This window comes from Eulemur rufifrons, chromosome 1 (assembly GCF_041146395.1).
Source record: "Eulemur rufifrons isolate Redbay chromosome 1, OSU_ERuf_1, whole genome shotgun sequence".
Lineage (NCBI taxonomy): Eukaryota > Metazoa > Chordata > Mammalia > Primates > Lemuridae > Eulemur > Eulemur rufifrons.
The window spans coordinates 95282114-95301508 of NC_090983.1; the positions used below are offsets into that span (position 1 = coordinate 95282114).

Here is a 19395-nt window from a genome sequence, read left to right on the forward strand (position 1 = left end):
TATATTAAAACAGAAGATCTCAAATCAATAATCTAAACTTCCATCTTAATAAACTGAAAAAAAGAAAAGCAAACCAAACCAACCAAAAAGCAAACAGTAAAGATTAGAGTAAAATACAGAATAGAAAAACGATAGGGGAAAAAAAAAAAAAAAAAAATCAATGAAACCAAGTTAGTTCTTTGTAAAGATCAAATGGACAAACAAACCTTTAGTTAGACCAACCAGAAGAAAACAAAGAAAACTCAAATTAATGAAATAAAAACTTCAAAGAGGGGACATTACTATTGACCATGCAAAAATAAAAAGGATTACAAAGGAAGTCTATGAAAAATTATATGCCAAAAATTAGATAATCAAGACGAAATGGATAAATTCCTAGACAGACCCAAGCTACCAACACTGACTCAAGAAGAAACAAAAAATTTGAAAAGACCTGTAACAAATGATTGAATTAGTAATTTAAAAATATCCCTCAAAGAAAAGCTCAGTCTCAAATGGTTTCACATTTGGTCAATACTACCAAATGTCTAAAGAAGAATTAACAATCCTTAGAAGGAATCCTTCATGAACTTTTTAAAAATAGAAGAGATTAGGGGAAACTGTGGGTATGGGAGAAAAGGGATAAGTAAACTCTCCATGCTATCCAATTAATTTTTCGATAAACCTAAAACTGCACTAAAAGAAAAAGTTTATTAAAGACAGAATGTAACACATTAAAAAAACACATACAGAAGAGAACACTTTCCAACTCATTTCATTTCCGCCTCATGCCCAATAATATGAAAACCAGAAAAAGACATCACAATAAAGGAAAAGTACAGACCAATATTCCTTATGAATACAGATTTTAAAAACTGGCAGAATGTAAAAAAAGAGTTATACACTATGACCAAGTGAGATTTATCCCAGGAATGCAAATCTGGGTTTAAAATCTGAAAATCAATGGATATATCAATAGAATAAAAAATAAAAATTACATAATCCCAACACATGCAGAAAAAGTATTTAACAATATCTAGTATGCTTTCATGATAAAAACACACCCAACACACTCAGCAAACTAGGACTAGGGAAAAACTCCTAAAGGTATATACAAAACAAAAACAAAACCCACAGCTAACATTATAATTAATGATGAAAGATTAAAAGTTTTTCCTCTAAGATTAGGAATGGTATAAGGATGTCCACTTTTGCCACTTTTATTCAAAATTGTACCGAGGGTTCCAGCCAGGGATTTTAGGCAAGAAAGAGAAATAAAAGACATACATATTAGAAAGAAAGAAGTAAAACTACACTGAAAGATGACATGATCTTGTATATAAAAAGCCTAAAGAATCCATAACAAAACCCTTAGAACATTAATTCTTTTTTTTTTTTTTTTTTTTTTTTTTTGAGACAGAGTCTCACTCTGTTGCCCAGGCTAGAGTGAGTGCCGTGGCGTTAGCCTAGCTCACAGCAACCTCAAACTCCTGAGCTCAAGCGATCCTCCTGTCTCAGCCTCCCGAGTAGCTGGGACTACAAGCATGCACCACCATGCCCGGCTAATTTTTTTTTTTTTTCTATATATATTTTTAGCTGTTCATATAATTTCTTTCTATTTTTAGTAGAGATGGGGTCTCGCTCTTGCTCAGGCTGGTCTCGAACTTCTGAGCTCAAACGATCCGCCCACCTCGGCCTCCCAGAGTGCTAGGATTACAGGCGTGAGCCACCGCGCCCGGCCTAGAACATTAATTCTTAATAAAGCAAGTTCAGAAAGGTTGTAGGATTCAAGATCAACATAAAAACTCAATTGTTTTTCCGGCTGGGCATTGGGGCTCACGCCTGTAATCCTAGCACTCTGGGAGGCCAACGTGGGCGGATCATTTGAACTCAAGAGTTCGAGACCAGCCTGAACAAGAGTGAGACCCCATCTCTACTAAAAAAATAGAAAGAAATTATGAGGACAACTAAAAATATATACAGAAAAAATTAGCCAGGCATGGTGGCACATGCCTGTAGTCCCAGCTACTTGGGAGTCTGGGGCAGGATTGCTTGAGTCCAGGAATTTGAGGTTGCTGTCAGCTAGGTTGATGTCACGGCACTCTAGCATGAGGCACTCTAGCGTGAGCAACAGAGTGAGACTCTTGTCTCAAAAAAAAATAAAATAAAATAAATAAATAAATAAATTGTTTTTCTGCACATTAGTAGAAACCCACATATAACTAAGAAAAAATTCTGCTTACACTAGTTTCAAAAGAATAAATACACAGGAATGAATTTAACAAAAGAAGTGTAAGACTTGTACACTGAAAACTACAAAGTAATTGTTGAAATTAAAGCTAGCTTCCATGTTCATGGACTGAAGGACTTATTAAGATGGCAATATTCCCCAAACTCATCTACAGATTTATAGTAATTCCTATTTAAATCCCAGCTGCCTTTTTTTAAACAAACAGAAGTTGACAAATTCATCCAAAAATTCATATGAAAATGCAAGGGATCTAGAATAGCCAAATCACAATCTTAAAAAAAAAAGAACTTGAGATTTCACAATTTACTACAAAAGCTACATTTGTCGAGACAGTGAAGTAGAAGGATGAGCCTATAGATCAATGGAAAAGAATTGAGAATCCAAAAAGAAATCCTTACATTTATGGTCAACTTATTTTCAGCAAAGTTCCCATGAAAATTCTATGAGGATCAAAACCACAATGAGATACCTATTAGGACAGCTATTACAAGGAACACACACACACACACACACACACCAGAAAATATAAAGTGTTGGTGAGGATGTGGAGAAATTAGAATCCTGTACACGGTTGGTGGGTATGTAAAATAGTGAAGCTGCTGTGGAAAACAATATAGTGGTTCCTCAAAAAATACCACTACCATATGATCCAGCAATCCCACTTCTGTGTATACAACCAGAAGAAATCGAAGCAGGGGCCTATGGAGACATTTGAACAGTCATGTACATAGGAACATCATTCACAGGGAACCGAGTATCCCTTGACAGATAAATTGATAAACAAAATGTACACATTATACAATGGAATATTATACGGCCTTAAAGAGGAAGGAAATTCTAATACATGCCATGACATTTATGAACCTTGAAAACATTATGGTAAGCAAAAGAAAGCAGTCACAAAAGGACACATTTTGTATGATTTCATTTGTATGAAGTGTCCAAAACAGGCAAAAATCCACAGAAATAAAGAGTAGACTAAGGAGGAAAGAATAAAGAATGAGTGCTAATCGGCTTGGGTTTTTCTTTTTATGGAGAGTGACAAAAATGTTCTAAAACTACAGGGTAGGGATGGTTGCACAACTTTCTGAGTACACTAAAAACCACTAAATTGTCCATTTTAAAAGGGTAAAAATTATGGTATGTGACATATCGCAAGGAAACTCATACTGGGGAGGAAAAAAGCAAACCAGATTCTATAAAAAGTGAACAAAAAAAGAGATCTTGGAAATCCAAACAAGAAAGGAAAACTCTAAAAATCAAATACCCAATAGAATGGTTGAAGATAAATTTGATAAAATCTGCAAGAAGACAGAACAAAATTCTGAAGATATAAATGGGAGAGAAAAAATAAGAAAGTCAGAGGACTATTCCAATTGGTCACAATATAAACATATTTATATACATATATATAAGTAGGTATATTTTTAGAGAAATTTGCCGAGATCTGAATGACATGAGGTTCCAGACTGAAGCCTTTCGAAGTGCCCAGCACAACAAATGAAAACAGTCTCACATAAGATCTATCATCATAAAGTTTCAGACAAACACTGGGGACAAAGAAATGATACTACAAACTCCCTAAACAAATCAAAGTTGCCTAAATAGGATGAAGAATCAGAATGACTTTGGACTTCTCAATAGACACACTGACAGCTGGAACACAATGGGGCATTACCTTTAACATTCTAGATGAAAACAATTTCCAGCCTAGATTCAAAATTGTCAACACTAGGATAGGAAAAAAATATTCTCGGACTCAAAAAATTTTCCTTTTCCACACCTTTTCTCAAAAGTGGAGGATATGCACTAGTAAAAGAGAGAATAAACCAAGACAGGAAAGACCTAGTCTCCAAGAAACAGAAGATGCACCTGCAGGGAGAGGTGAATTGAAACCCCAGGATGATGACAGAGAGAGATGTCAGGATGATGGGGGTGTAAGAGGCAGTGAAGGCAGCTAGTCCAAATTCAAACAGGCTTAAGGGACTTACACAAATTGGTACAGAGGTTAGTAAGTAGAAATTACTAGTATGCAATATGTATACAGATAACTAGGTATATGAAAGCAAAACAATTATTAACTCCAGGAAAAACAAAAGGTTGCAAGAAAAAAGTAATCAGAGTTTACCAAATATTAATAGTGAACTGTGAAGAGCATACATAATTACAATACAAAGTAGATGTGTCTTTACCAAAATTAAAATATGACCATATTTGGTAGATGAGGAAGTCGCAAGTGTTCATGAGGAAGGTTAGGAGTAGAAAAGAGCTGCAATTTACCCTCCATAGTGGAAAATAAAATTCTTAGAATGACAAAATATTTTAAATAACAATACAGGTAATTGTTAGGAAAACAGTAAATAACAAAAGAATCAATAAAAACTGCTGGAAATGTTTGCCTGTCAGGAACAGAAAATGGCAGGAGTGAGGCACTACCTTTCTTTAAAAATGTATCTTATAAATCAGGTTAAATCTATGTGTATAAATAATTACGACACAAAATAAAAATAAAAATAAAAGTGAGAGGAGGCCAGGTGCAATGGCTCATACCTGTAATCCTAGCACTTTGGGAGGCTGAGGCAGGAGGATTGAGCAACAATAGGGAGATCCCATCTCCACAAAAAATAAAAAAAAAAATTAGCCAGGTACGGTGGTACACACCTGTAGTTCCCACTACTGGGGAGCCTGAGGCAGGAAAAATACTTGAGCCCAGGAGTATGAAGTTGGAGAAAGCCAAGATGACACCACTGTACTCTAGCCTGCATAATAGGGTGAGACTCTGTCCCAAAAAATAAAAAAGAAAAAAAAAAAAGAAAGCAGAGGTCCCAATGCAATTTCTCACCTGCTTTTGCCATGGGGCCTTTTTTAACACTAAAGCTTTAGCAAGCAAGTTAAAAATAAAAAATAAATGAATCAGATGCCCTGTCTATAAATTAAATTATCCTCAGGTTTAAAGCTGCTGCTTTTTAAGAGCTTGGTTCCCAAATGATGGTCCCAAAAGAAATTTAACATAAATAACCCTGTCTTTTTTCCAAAGATTGGCAGACTCAAATATGCCATATTGACTAAAAATATTTCTAAAGATTCAATGGGTTGAGAATGAAATGTCAAAGTATACTGAAAGCACATGACTATGAAAACAAAGAGTTACAGGCGATTTACATTTTCACAAGACTATGTGATATGATAGACAGCTAGAAGTTAATTATGCAGTTCCTAACATATGTATGTGAACTGTGAAAATAACACATGTAAAACAATGTAAAATGGTCAAATACTCTATGCCTCTGGGGCCTCAACTATTCTGAGATCCACGTTGGGGGAGACTCTCTAACATAAAGATTTTGTTAACTGTCTCCATTTTATTATCTGACTCAGTGTGATTTTAGCCACCAGTGACAAGCATTAAATAATAACTAAACACATGGCCCAACGACCTAATTCCAGCTCCTTCATAGTGAAGCTGGTTAATTTACAAGTCTCTTTTTCCAACTGTGAAATAGACAAAGGAAACTGCTGCTCAAATGAGTTTACTACTCTTGTTACTTAAGTCATTCAACCATTATTATTAAGACATTCTTTTTCACCACATATTTCTTAGAGATATAATTAATCTTATTCTTCTCAAATAAAGCACTCTCTTGGTGAACAAACTCTTACGAGGACCTTTTTATTTCAGGACTAAATCCAAGTTTTGGAAAGCATTAAGCAAATTCTACAATATTTTTTTAATCCTATGGAATCTTGCTAAGTTGAAAAATCTACAATGCTCATAAAATAACTGAAATACCCATAATGACACAGAGAAGTCTAGAATATTCAGGTAATCCAGTCATCCATGCGGAGGTCATGAATTTCCCTGATACCTGAAAAGCCCCTTCTACCTGAGCATATCTGCACCAAAATACAGGTAGTTACAAGAGCCCCTGGTCCTCAGACTGCTAGAACTTAGGTAATTGTCTTGTAATAAATACAAAGAAACATGAAGTTTCTGCTTCTTTCACTAAAGAACAGTTTTTAAAGAACAGCCTAGGTCTCCAAGCACTTGTGCCTGCCAGAGTTTTACAATATGAACAAGAAGGATGTAGGTTCATTTCCCTAGGACTACCCTCCTCTCCATTTTAGTCTAAAATTTGTAGGGAGGATTTTAGGTAACATGACACAGCAGAAACCCTTACTCCTATTCAGAGGCCCAAGCACTTCTGTAGTTTTGTTTTTTTGGGGGGGAGGAGGGGGTTTGTTTTTTTTACTTTCTCTCTCTTAAAGTCTCATTCAAGGCCAATTTTATTTTAATGTCTATATGTTTATTTGTTTATTTTTATTTCAGGATATTATGAGGGTATAAACATTTTGGTTACATTTTATGACTTTGCCTCACCCAAGCAAGGATTAGAGGCTTGCCCTTCCCTTCTGCAATGCTCACCTTCCCCTCTGCAATGCTCACCTTCCCCTCTGCAATGCTCACCGCGTCCATTAGCTGTGAGTTTACCACCCCCCCAACCCCCCTAATCCCTGGAGAATATCACTACCGTGTGAGCACCATAGTGTTGATCAGTCAGTGCCAATTTGATGGCGAGTACATGTGGAAGCTATTCTTCTTATCTCATGATACCTCACTTCGGATAATGGGCTCAAGCTCTATCCAGGAAAATATAAGAGGTGCTAGATCACTGTTGTTTCTTATAACTGAGTAATATTCCATTGTATACATATACCAAATTTTAATAATCCACTCATGAATTGACGGGCACTTGGGTTGTTTCCATATCCTTGCAATAGTGAATTGTGCTGCCATAAACATTCGGGTGCAGATGTCTTTATTATAGAATGTCTTTTCGTCTTTTGGGTAGATGCCTAATAGCGCTATTGCTGGATGGAACGGTATTTCTATTTTTAGCTCTTTGAGGTATCTCCAAATTCTTTTCCACAGAGGTTGCACCAATTTGCAGTCCCACCGACAGTGTAAGAGTGTTCCTGTCTCTCCACATCCTCACCAGCATTTGTTGTTTTGGGATTTTTTGATAGAGGCCAATTTCACTGGGGTTAGGTGATATCTCATCGTGGTTTTGATTTGCATTTCTCTAATGATTAGAGATGTTGAGCATTTTCTTATGTTTCCTGGCCATTACTCTGTCTTCTTTTGAAAGGTTTGTTTATTTCCTTTGCCCATTTATTGATGGAGTTGTTTGATTTTTTCTTGTTGATTTTTTTTAAGTTCTAGACAGATTCTGTTAACAGCCCTTTATCGGATGTGTAGAGAGCAAATATTTTCTCCCATTCTGTAGGTTGTCTGTTCGCTCTAATGATAGTTTCCTTGGCTGTGCAAAAGCTTTTTAATTTGATCAGATCCCATTTATTTATTTTTGTTGCTGTGGTGATTGCTTTGGGGGTCTTCTTCAAAAATTCTTTGCCTAGGCCGATGTCTGAAAGGGTCTTGTCAACATCTTCTTCTAGAATTCTTAAGGTTTCATGCCATAGGTTTAAGTCTGTTAACCATCTTGAATTGATTTTTGTGAGAGGTGAGAGGTGGGGATCCAGTTTCAATCTTCTGCATGTAGCTATCCAGTTTTCCCAGCATCATTTATTGAAAAGAGATTCTTTTGTCCAGTGTATATTTTTGTCTGCTTTGTCAAATTGTAGCTCCTTTTTTAATTTCAATTTTTTAAAAAAGGAGGTGGTCACAGGAAGAACACGTGAAACCCATGACTGGGAGGACAGAAAAGGTGGCTTCAACTCCAGCTCTGGCATCAATGCTTCTGAGGCCTCACCTAAATCACCCACTGTGTTGGGGGTCTCCAGGACCACCCCCAGGTTTAATGGTTCATTAGGAAGACACAGGACTCAGCACAGTCATACTCACAGCTGTGATTTATTATAGCAAAAGGATGTAAAACACCATCAGCAAAGGGAAAAGGTGCCTGCTTCCTAGAGATTCTCCTGGTGGAGTCACACAGGACACACTTAATCTCCCAGCACTAAGCTATGACAACACAAGTGACATGCTGTCTACCAGGAATGTTCCTGAGAGACTCAGTGCCCTAGGGTTTTGCTGGTGGCTGGTCACACAGACACCTTCTGCCTGGCACTTACCAAAATGCCAGAGTCCCAAAAGGAAAGTAAGGAAAGTCAACATAAACCACACAATGTGGCAGTTTGAACCCAGTGTGCACTCTTATCCCACTCTTTGGGAACGATGGGAAACCTCCCAAAATCCACATCTCCAGGTGCCGCCCAGGGACAGGCTTCTAAGCAGGCCTTTCTAAGGACAGCAGTCTCGGCCTGCTGTGTTAACTCTTCCCTGCATTCACACCTCTAGATTTCAATTTTTTACCTTGTCATTTCCCCCAATCTGCTAGTTCACTGTGGTTCCCTTCCAACAACACACAGGAAACCTACTGGTAAGATGGAAACTCTGCACAGTGTTGGGTTCTGACCTGGGCCCACTATGAGCTACACAGCGTGGTGTGAAGCCATCCCTGGAGCAGGCAAGGGTTTTGCTCTCATGACCCGTCTTCCCAACAACAGTGGCAACTCCATCATTAAATAGCCCTCTTCCTCAAGCCCCTGCCTTCCCTGCTCATCTGTGCCCTCCAATTTTCCCTATAAGATTGTTTAGTATTATTGTCTTTAAGTTCTTTTTTCCCCTAAGTAGTCTTACCATATGGTCACAGACCAGAAGATTGAGATTCATAAAACACAGGAAAAAAAAAAAAAAAATTCTATTCTCACAGACGATCTTTTGTAAAAAACATGAGAAGCTATTTTATTCCCATGTAATCATCTTGTACACAGCACAGGGGCCATGGTGAGAGTAACACTGGAATCAGTATGACTCTCAACAAGAAGGAAGCACAACCCTCTCACTTGCTCGAGGAGCCCCTACTTATGGGTCTGGGGCCCACTTCCAGCGTAACTGCCTGAGGGACATCAAGACAGATGACTCCTATACATTTGAATATTCCATCGCATTGCCAGATGCCCAGTGCTCTGTGAACTCTTTTATGAAACATGGTAAAAAACAAAATTAAAAGGCAAGCTGGAAGGACAGAGTTCTGAGATTAGCTGACTCTTACTAGCTGTGTAATCTCTCGAAAGTAACTTCCCATCTCTGGGCCGCTGCTGTTTTCGGGGACACAATGACAGACTAGACAAGCTACTCTGTGAGTTCACTCCAGTTTTAACTGTCCAGCATATTCACATCACTGTCACAGGAGGCAGGGTAATGTTTAGAATTCTTTTGGTGTTAAGCTTCTCTATCATAGTTAAAATTATACATACCCAACTGTTACATAATTTTTAAAATTTTGACTATTAACAAAGACACATTCATGGATTCAAGTTGTCCTGGGTCTGATGAGACACTGATCCTTCTGCATTGGCTTCTATGCATTGAGAATGACAAGACTGAACGGAAAACTAACATCTCAAAGATGTTTTCCAGAATTGTGACTTACAAGTTTCTACCCAGACTCATTCCGGAATGGCTCCATTCATTCAAACAAATATGTTCTAGGCACCCACCATACTAAGTGCTGTGTATAGATATTAGAATCAGGGACACAGGTCCATACAAACTATAAGAGAGCTGAATTTTTCAACACTAATCACTTTTAAATGTGCTTCTAAAGTCAGTATGTGGCATGAAACGTATGGGTGAGAAAGTCTTCCTTCTAAGGGAGTGGAATGGGAGGGGACCCCTGACTTACGAGCTGGACAAGATCTCCAACCACCAACCCTCTAACCATATATTCTTTGAATAAAATTACCACAACAATAAATAGTGGTGCAAATAAAGATGTTAACCGTAAAAGAGTAGGGAGGAAAGAGAAGAAAGGAAAAAAGTCTGAACTCACCGGGATTGTGGCAATCCTTTCTTACTGAGATCTGCCCTCACACGTTCTCCTACATGTCTGTAAATTTCCACTAAGCTGTTTATTGCTGCATCTCGAACCTAGATGTAAAAGAAGAGATCTTACAGCTGTTCTGTGTCATTCCCCAGCACTTTCTGCTGGGACACAAAACGCCATACACCACCCCAATTTATCACCCATTTACCAGTGCGACTGCAGATACGTTCCTTTACATACATTTGTCTAAATGAAGCCATGTTTGACACTTTCACCCTGCTGATACAATGCCAAAGGATAGAAAAAACATAGGTCTCCACCCCATATACATGTTAAAGTCCATATCCCTTAGTTCTTTTCATTCTTTAAGAAAATACCAGGAAACTACAATTTTCAAACCATCTCTCCAACACAGAAAACAACACTACAAATAAGTGATTTATATTAAAAATAAGACACCATTTAAAACACTCTGCATTTAAGTCAAATAAACAAATACTTAATGAGCAACAAAAATGGGTAGTACAGGCTACTGTCCACGTTTAAGAAGCTAACAATCCTAAAAAGGAGATGAAAAAAGCGCTTAAATTCTATGTTCAATATAGCATAGGATGCAATAATGTTATTCAAGAGCACAAAGAGATCACACAGTTTAAAGGAGGAAGAAACCGTACCAGGGGATATCAAGAAACACTTTGTGGAAGAGGCAGGAATCACTGAAATGTACTTGAGAGGACAGGGTTTCACCAGGTCCAGATGGAATGAGACAGGTTCCAAACACAACACAGGCACAAAAGCAGACATGCATGGCACATGCTTCAGGAAAAGCTAGCATGCCACTCTGTCCGGACACAAATATGAACTAAGAAAGCAGCATGAAATAAGGCTTAAGAAACAGGATGGATTCTTTTTTCAAAACCAGGCTGGCCCTGTGTGCGTGCTGGGGCTGTACCTGTGCTATGCCCATGAGGAAAGCTGCTGAGGACAAAGCCCACCAGCTGACATGGCTGAGGCTCTAGTCTCTGAAGGTACCACTGAGCTACTAATAAGCCCAGGAACCTCTCTACCCCAGGACCCCTCATTGTGCAGGATAATACGTTTCTCCACTGCTCTAGTGATTTTGAGTTGGGTTTTCAGTTACTCGTGGCCAAAATCATCCTAACCCACATACTCCATGTATGTGCAGGCCACTCTGAGAAGCTTCTGAGGGGCTTCTCCTGCTCTGAGCCACTCTGCACTCAATTATGAAAACAAATGCACATCCTCTAAGGCAGGGGTGATTTGCATAGTTCATTTTAAACGCCAACTCCAGTGGATGCCAGCAGCTACCTGAACAGCTGTGAGAGGACGGATACTGCATACACTCGCCATAGGGAAATGAAGAGCTGGAGGTTGACCCCTACATCAGGCACCCGAGTGCAGTGACAGCACTGACCCAACAGTGTCCTCTCTGGTCTGAGACTTAGACAACAAAGAAGAGAAAATCATTCAAAGAGTTATGTGGTGCCTGGGACTGTCAACAGGAACAAGTTATAGTCTTCACCCTCAAGATTCTGAGACCAGTAGAAAAGACTGATGGAAAATTAAAATAAAGGCAAGAGCTAAAGCACATGCAACCTACCTTCGTGCCCCAGAAGGAAGAATGATTAATCTGATTAGCATCAGGGAAGAGATGGCAAAATTTCCTGGCAGAAGGGATTTCTGACACGTGGACTGAGTGTGTGTGTATGCACCTGTGCATGCAAACATACATGCAGAAAAAACATCCTAAGGCAGATGTGACTATGTGGATTATTTTCAGAGTGCTCAGTTTAGAATACACTGGCTAGAAATCCTGTCTAGAATGAAGTACTGAAAGCTGCCCAAAGAGCACCAACCTCATTTCACAGATGGGGGGTAAATGAAAAAACAAAACAAATAATAAGAACTTGCTCAAATTCAGAGGTACATAGGCCTAGGATTCAACTGCGCTGTGCCAGTGAGGAGCCACACCACTATCGGCTCCAAACTCCCGGCCAGGACCCGGGGGTTTCCTGCCACAGAAAGTACAACCACCTAGTAAAGACACTAGGCAGGAAGTGGTAACCTGAATTTTTGGCTTAAAGAAACATTTTTAAACAAGTCACGTTTTCGAAACTATTTTATCTCCTTGTTTCTTCATTAAAAAATTATAAAGAAAAATTATAAAATCTTTATGATGATGATACAGAGCAGTTGAGATGCAATTCCATTTAAATGGAATTTTAATACATTTAGTAATACAACTTTTGTTTTTAAGTTGTACTATTACTTCAGATAACCAGTCCAGAAGCACCTGATTTTCGGTAATGAAGCTAATTTCTGGTACGTGGAGGTACGTGTATAGTCTACACCAGGGCTTCAACACTTGGTATAAGAAAAATATGGTTATGCCAATATCATAAATATATCTCAAGACACTAACACTATTCTACAACTGAGTATTTTCATATGTTAATATTTAAAACATTATACATCCGAGTTTCTCGAGAACTCACTGGCACATGGCAGGTGTGTGATTTCTGCAAATGAAATGACCATCTCAGCCTGTAAGGAGACTACTGAGTAACTTGGCCCTTCTAAAGGTCTTTTACTTGGACCAACAGGTCATACCAGCACCTATATTATAACAGATACCCCCAAAGCACTCAACAGGAGTGGGGAGTGAGGCTTACTAATGCCCCCACTTTAAAGGGGAAACTAAGGCTCTAGAATCAAGTGCCTCCTAAGGTCAGCGGGCTGTTAAATTCAAAGCAGGGACCAATGCCTGTGTCTAATCTAGGCTTCTTGTACTGCATTAGGTAGGCTCAAGTTTTAAACACACTCTGCCTTTTGGCAGCTTTAAAATTGTATGTCAAACTGTTCAAGACTCAGCACTATCTTAAACTCTTAAATAACTGAATCAACATTTTCAGAATGCATGGGATTGTGCTGAGCACTTGAAATTTAGTATGCGCTACTTCCGAAACAAAGAAAATCCTGTTAAAATTCCTAAGGAGAACTTACAAGTTAACCCCGTCTCTAGACCTAACGGAAAAAAGTCAACTCGTGGAGCAGCCCAACACAAAAACAGATTAGAATCTTCACACAGAAACTTTAGAGAACTTCTAAGTGTTACAGTCTTCCTGTAATAGAAAACTTCACAGAAAAGGAAAATCTGTGAAGAATCCGAAATTCTTGGAGGCCTAACTGAAGAGCTTCAAGGATGAGAATGTAACTGTTTCAAAATTTTAAATTTTCTTAACATTCCACTTTCAATGTCTCTTAAAATCTACATAGACTCTGCCATGTTTCAGGCAGGGAAATGCTGAGGTTATTCCCACAGTATGTATCAGTGGAGGATAACGAGATGTTTCCTCCACTTTCCTGTGGAGCATGTTGTCCACTTCAGTAACAAAAACAAAATTTGAGGCTCAAAAACAAAATCAGGATACTAATCTCACCCTCTCCCTCAAAAAGCCCAGGAACCCCCAGACGAGGCAGGCCCCTAGCGTAAGTGCTCAGCACATGGAAGTGGAAGGACAGAGAAAGGGGGCAGAATGCGGGAACGTGCGAGATGCACTCTGGTGTAGTACACGGCACGGCATGGCAGGCACCTCGACGGAGCGTCTCCCGCTCCCCAACCAGACTCCAGACGATGTCACATGCTGTAGTCCCGGACAGTGTCTGTCTGGTCTGTTTATACTGCCTCCACAACTGAAGAACATTTGGGAAGCCAGCCCCCGATGCCCACCCCAGGTTCCAAGGACTCCCACGGGCCCATTGTGAAGATTCACATCACCTGTTTGGCCAGTGTCAGTCGGAACTGGGAACAACTCACCTCACCAAGCAGGCTTTTCTGCTCACTAAAGGATACCGTGTGGCCTCCATAAAGGATTGTTTCCACAGAAAACAAAAAGGGAAGAGAGACGAAAAGGGGGTGGGGCAAGATAATCTATTTGGTAATTTAGAATCATTTTAAAAAAATAGTTGAGGTTATTTTAAAATTAATGTGGAAAATAAACTATGACGGTAAATAAAAATATCTAAAAATTTTATTTCAAATGCCATATATTTTCAACAAAAGCTGAATGAAAGCATGAGTGGAAAGAAAGCAGGGCAAGCAAGGGAGACGAACGGGACATGGCATTTGGGGGTAAGGGGGGCACAACTGCCAGAGAGAGGGGGAATTGAGAGCAAGTGAGGGAAGAGATAGGTCAGAGCATGGCAGGGGCACACCCAGAGGGACCCAGGGGCCGCCAGAAGGCGAGCCTGACAACCTCTCCAGGGGGTAACTTAGCAATCACCAATCAAGATTTCACTAGAGGCCTGTTGGCCACATGTATTTCTGTTGTAAATCACCCTTCCATTTTCTATCCCTTTATGTAACACAGTGTCTTTCTCATCAGTTTGTAGGAGATGACATAATGACTCTGGGTAAGACCAAATTGAACTGGGAAAGAGAGCTGGTGCTTCTAGAGCCCAGGCTTGGAAAACATCGTGAAGTGCTACTCACAGATCAGATGACTAGCTTCTCTCCCATCTCCCACCCTTACACTAAGAAAGTGGTGCATTTAAAAAAAAAAAAAAAATTACATAAAATAACATGCACAGTTCTTAAGGGTTCAGTTTAAGGAATTTCCACAGTGATATATGCCGGTGTCGCCCCCACCCAAAGCAAAATGTACATTTCCAACGCCTCAGAAAGTCCCTCAGGTCCCCTTCCAATCACCCCTCCCCACCACCACCAGCACCAATGAGCACAGATTCTCTCCCCTCATCCCCACCCCTTTGGGCTACAGAGAAGGTGACTAGAGTGGTCTTATGTTGGAGGCTGGTTTGAATGACTTCAATTTATAGGCTAGTGATTTCTCAGTCCTGTATATAGAGAAGGGCGGAGCAGCCACATTTACCAATGGTATTTGATAAATGTTAATGAGTAGCTAATATGTTAAATAATAACCAGAGTTCTATAAAAATGACTAAAGTCCCACCCCCCTATTCGGTATGCGCAGAACACTAGAATGCATCTGAACAGTCCATAAGCAATGACTGCCCCCCCTCCCCCAGCATTTTCTTTCTCACTCACCTGACTATTTGGATCTCCAAGTAAGTTGCATATATGTGGCACGATCTTGCTTAGTGTTAAAGTATGTGCTCCAGAGCTGAAAACAAAAGGAATGCTTTATTGTTAGTAAGAACAAAGGGAAAAAAGATGCCTCTCTGCCCACACTCACCCTTCCTCTGCCTCCCCAGGACACATCACCACCTCACACCAAGGCTCTCTCCATCCCATCCATGCTGGCTCCAAAGCAAATGCGTCCCAAAGGCCCCCTTGCACAAAGTCCAAAACCTTTGGTGGCTTTTCAGGGACAAGTCTTCCTCCTGGCATCCAGGGCTCTCTCCAATCTGGCCTGACCCCTTTAAGGCTGAACCAAAGCCCCGGCCTCTCCATGATCTTGCTTGCCTCACAAATGCTGTCTCTGCATTACTGTTTTGCCAGAGTACCCAAGTCAACTGCAAGTCCCTGTAGGGTCCTCACTGAACCCTCCCTGTGTGCTACGGCACAGCTTTCTGCCACAGCGGATGTTCTGTTAACACTGCTGGATGAAAAGACTGAACAATGGCCACACAGCATCGTAGCTAAGCACTGCTCCACCCGGAACACTTCAGTTCTTCACGACCATTACAATTGCTACTATCACAAATATCTTTCGTGAATAAAAATCTCTTACTTAATCTACTTCCTTAGCATAAATTCCTAGGACAGGAAGTGTTATTATGAAGGCTAGAAACTTTCTTTTAAACCTTTGGCCACATACAGTCAAATTTAATGGTATTCAAAAGGTCAACACATTAACAGCGAAAAAAATTTATGAAGTAATGTAAACATTATAATCTCAATTTTGATTTTAAAAATAATATAACATTACAGGCTGGAATAAAATGCACCAAATGTTAATAGTGACCATCTAAAGGTGACAGAATTATAGTGCTCTTTATTTTTATCCTTATGTAAATTTTTCTGATATATACAATATTATTTTCGTGAGAAAAAGTGATTTGAAATTTTTAAGAAAGCTTCTCTTCCTGTTCACCAGGTCTGACAAAAAAAAAAAAAAAAAAAGAAAGAAAAAAGAAAGCCTCTCCTACAAATAAGCAAATGAAAAAGATGTTCAACATCAACAGCCATTAGATCTAGAAATACAAATTAAAACCACAATGAGATATTACTACATATTAAAATGGCTAAAATAAAAAAACAATGGCTATCAAGGATATGAAGAAACTGGATCATTTATCCATACATTGTTGATGGGTATATAAAATGGTATAGACAACTCCAGAAAACAATTTGGCAGTTTCTTTTAAAACTAAAAATAGACTTACCAAATGACCCAGCAATTGCACTCCTGGGCACTGATACAAGAGAAATGAAATTTTATGTTCATGCAGAAACTTGTACATGCATGGTCATTCATAATAGCCAAAAACTGGAAATAACCCAAATGTTCGCCAACAAATGAATGGATAAACAAACCATGATACATCTTTACCATGGAATTCTACTTAGCAATGAACTGTTGTTACAGTCAACAACATATATACAGCCTTAAGGGAATTATACTGATGAAAAAAAAAACAATCTGAAAAGGTCACATACTGATGAGTCCATTTACATAACATTCTTGAAGTGACAAAAATCACTGGAAAACAGAACTCATTAGTGGTTGCCTAGGGTTGGGGCAGCTATAAGGGGCAGCAAGAGGGAGCCCTACGGTGATGGTGCAGTTGTATACACACACAAATGTGTGTATGTTTAACTGGAGAAATGTGAATAAGCTCTGGGGATATATCAATCTCGATTTCCTGGTTTGATATTGTATTATAGTCATGCACGATGTTAACACTGGGAGAGGGTGGGTAAAAGGGGCATGGGGCCTCCTAGTACATTTCTTTGCAACTTTCTGTAAACCTAATTATTTCAAAGTACAGTTGTTTTTTTTGTTTGTTTGTTTGTTTGTTTTAAATATTTCAGGTTCATCCCAGACTTACGCATTGAGTGTTGCAATAAGGCAGAGACAGATGCCTTCTCGAGTGCGGAAATTCTTGTGTTTGAAGCCTCCAAGCATTCTGTCCCATACATACTGCAGACGACAAAGAACAGGTGAGGAGAGAGAAGACTTCTGCAGCCTCTCACTTAGTAAGGGATCAACAGAAGGAGAGCCTTTTAACATGTGCCAAATTAATACCATCTTCTACCCACCCATTTGGTCCTCTCAAGAGCATATTAGAAAATGATGACATATATCATTTTATCAAGTATTTCAACTTAAAATTTTCAAAATACATTTATTTGTTTATATAATTCTCCCAACAACTCTGAAAGGCAGATATAATTATCTTCATTTTATGGCTGAGGAAAGTGAGGCCAAAAGAGAGCAGATGACTTGTCAAAGAGCAGGTACACTGCCCTCTCCTTTTTCTGACCACCCCTCCCCCAACAATGGACAGCAGGGTCCTGGAAGGCAGGGCTGTGTCAGTCCATCCCAGCATCCCCAGCTCACTGGCAGACAGGAACCAGGGCTCCAGCCAAGCCCTTGACTACCAGACACCACAGCTGCCTTTTCTCAGAGTAATGGAGAGTCAGTTACATAAACGTCTAAAGAGTCTAGGGGATTGAAACCAAGCACACTAAATGCACTAATTTATTCAATACCCATGTTAAAGTCACTTATTTATTCACATTATATTTGTACCTAGTCTCTGAAGGGCAGACTGAATATTATGAAAATTTTCACCTGTAATACTTCATCTTATTAAAAGAAACTAAGTCTGTGGAATCACACACTGTTTATGCAAGTATACACATACACACACACCCGGCTGGCCCCAGAACTCTTCTCTCACCCTACCTGGGGATTAGCAGCTTGATCCATGATCTTTAGCAGCAGAGTTTGGTCTTGCTCCCTCACAGAGTCTTTAGCATCTCCTAGTCTGTCTATTAGACTTGGCAGCACTGAAAATCAAAAGGGAAACTGATCAAATGAAAGCCTATTTGGGGGACTGAGGTCACCAAGTGTTGCTATTTCAAATAACTGGAAAGACAAAACCCTGGCCTAAATGATGCACCTCGTTGTAAAAGCATCCATCCTTGCGCACAGCTCTCCTCTCCCTGCCGAAATCCATGAAAGTCACCACAAGAATCTACAAAATCCTTTGCATGGACAAACATACTATTTGTCTTCCTCCTTACCCCACTTTCCTCAAGCCAGCTCCCAACACACTTGTAAGCTAAATAAGGGAAGATCTTGGCAGGAAAGAGTCAACATAAAGGCAAAATATAGGTTAAGAGAGAAGAGGGGCTCCAGCATATCTCTTTAAGGTAGAAAGGGCAGGCACTTTTGGATGAATCTATGTTTCATCAGCATTGTGAGTTTTTAATTTTAAATCACACCCAGAAACACACATCAGACAAAGCCCAGCTCTCCAGCCTCCCCTCACACACCCAAGTGTGGACGGTTCCGCCAGTAATCCGAGGGCACTTGCAGACCAGAGGTTAGTTTACTTTCCTTCTCATAAGAGTCTATAAACCTCTATTACAAGAGATATCTCTGAATAATTCAGCTTATTTAGGAGGAAAATGAAAGACTAGTAAAATATCCAATTTCTAAAAGTAAGGGTTTTTTAAATTTAACAGATGGAAGTTACTCAGTGCCAGAATGGAAAAAACAGTTCCCGATCTTTTCTAAAGCAGCACAGTGACCAAAAAGTTAACTTTCCTGAACACATACACACATTCTATAAGAAAATGGTTGCGCAGTATATGATGTTTACGTTGCCATCATGAAATACCAGAGGTCAGGAATTTAGAGGCATCCAAATCTATGAAATCTGTGGGTTTTGTTTCATTTTGCTGACACACTGTTTCCCCTTCAAAATAAGCAAGTGAACATTTACTAGACACTTGTAATGACATTTACAATCAATGTGAAAACAGTAATGCCAAACAATAATCATCTGGGAAAAAATACAACTGGTTCGGTTTTACAGGACTTCTCAAAGAAAACTGCCTTTCATTACAAGGAAGAGTTAAAGACAAAAATGACATGGTTACCACTAAAGAGTAACGGCTAATTATACACAGGAAATAAAACAGGAGGTAGGTAAAAAAGCCAGTAGGTGCAGGGAGGCCAGTGGGTCTGGAGTGAGCCGGGCCGGGGAGGGAAGGCAGTGGTGCAGCCCCAGCTGGGGGAGGATGAAAGGCTAAAGGGGGGGAGGGGCGCTGTGTAGGAGGAGTAGGGGAAAACGATGGGGGGA

General features: G+C 39.5%; 1 protein-coding gene across 8 annotated transcripts in view; it reads right to left on the bottom strand.

Moving 5' to 3' along the window:
• The window catches only part of CLASP1 (cytoplasmic linker associated protein 1), a 263544-nt gene that overhangs the window by 153109 nt on the left and 91040 nt on the right, over nt 1-19395 (bottom strand). For all 8 annotated transcript variants that reach the window (XM_069462102.1, XM_069461691.1, XM_069461772.1 and 5 more), the window contains exons 4-7: nt 17991-18094; nt 17131-17222; nt 15164-15239; nt 10084-10181 (exon numbers count right to left, since the gene is read on the bottom strand). In XM_069462102.1, coding sequence (XP_069318203.1) covers nt 10084-10181; nt 15164-15239; nt 17131-17222; nt 17991-18094 — 370 coding nt within the window. The remainder of the gene's footprint in view (nt 1-10083; nt 10182-15163; nt 15240-17130; nt 17223-17990; nt 18095-19395) is intronic.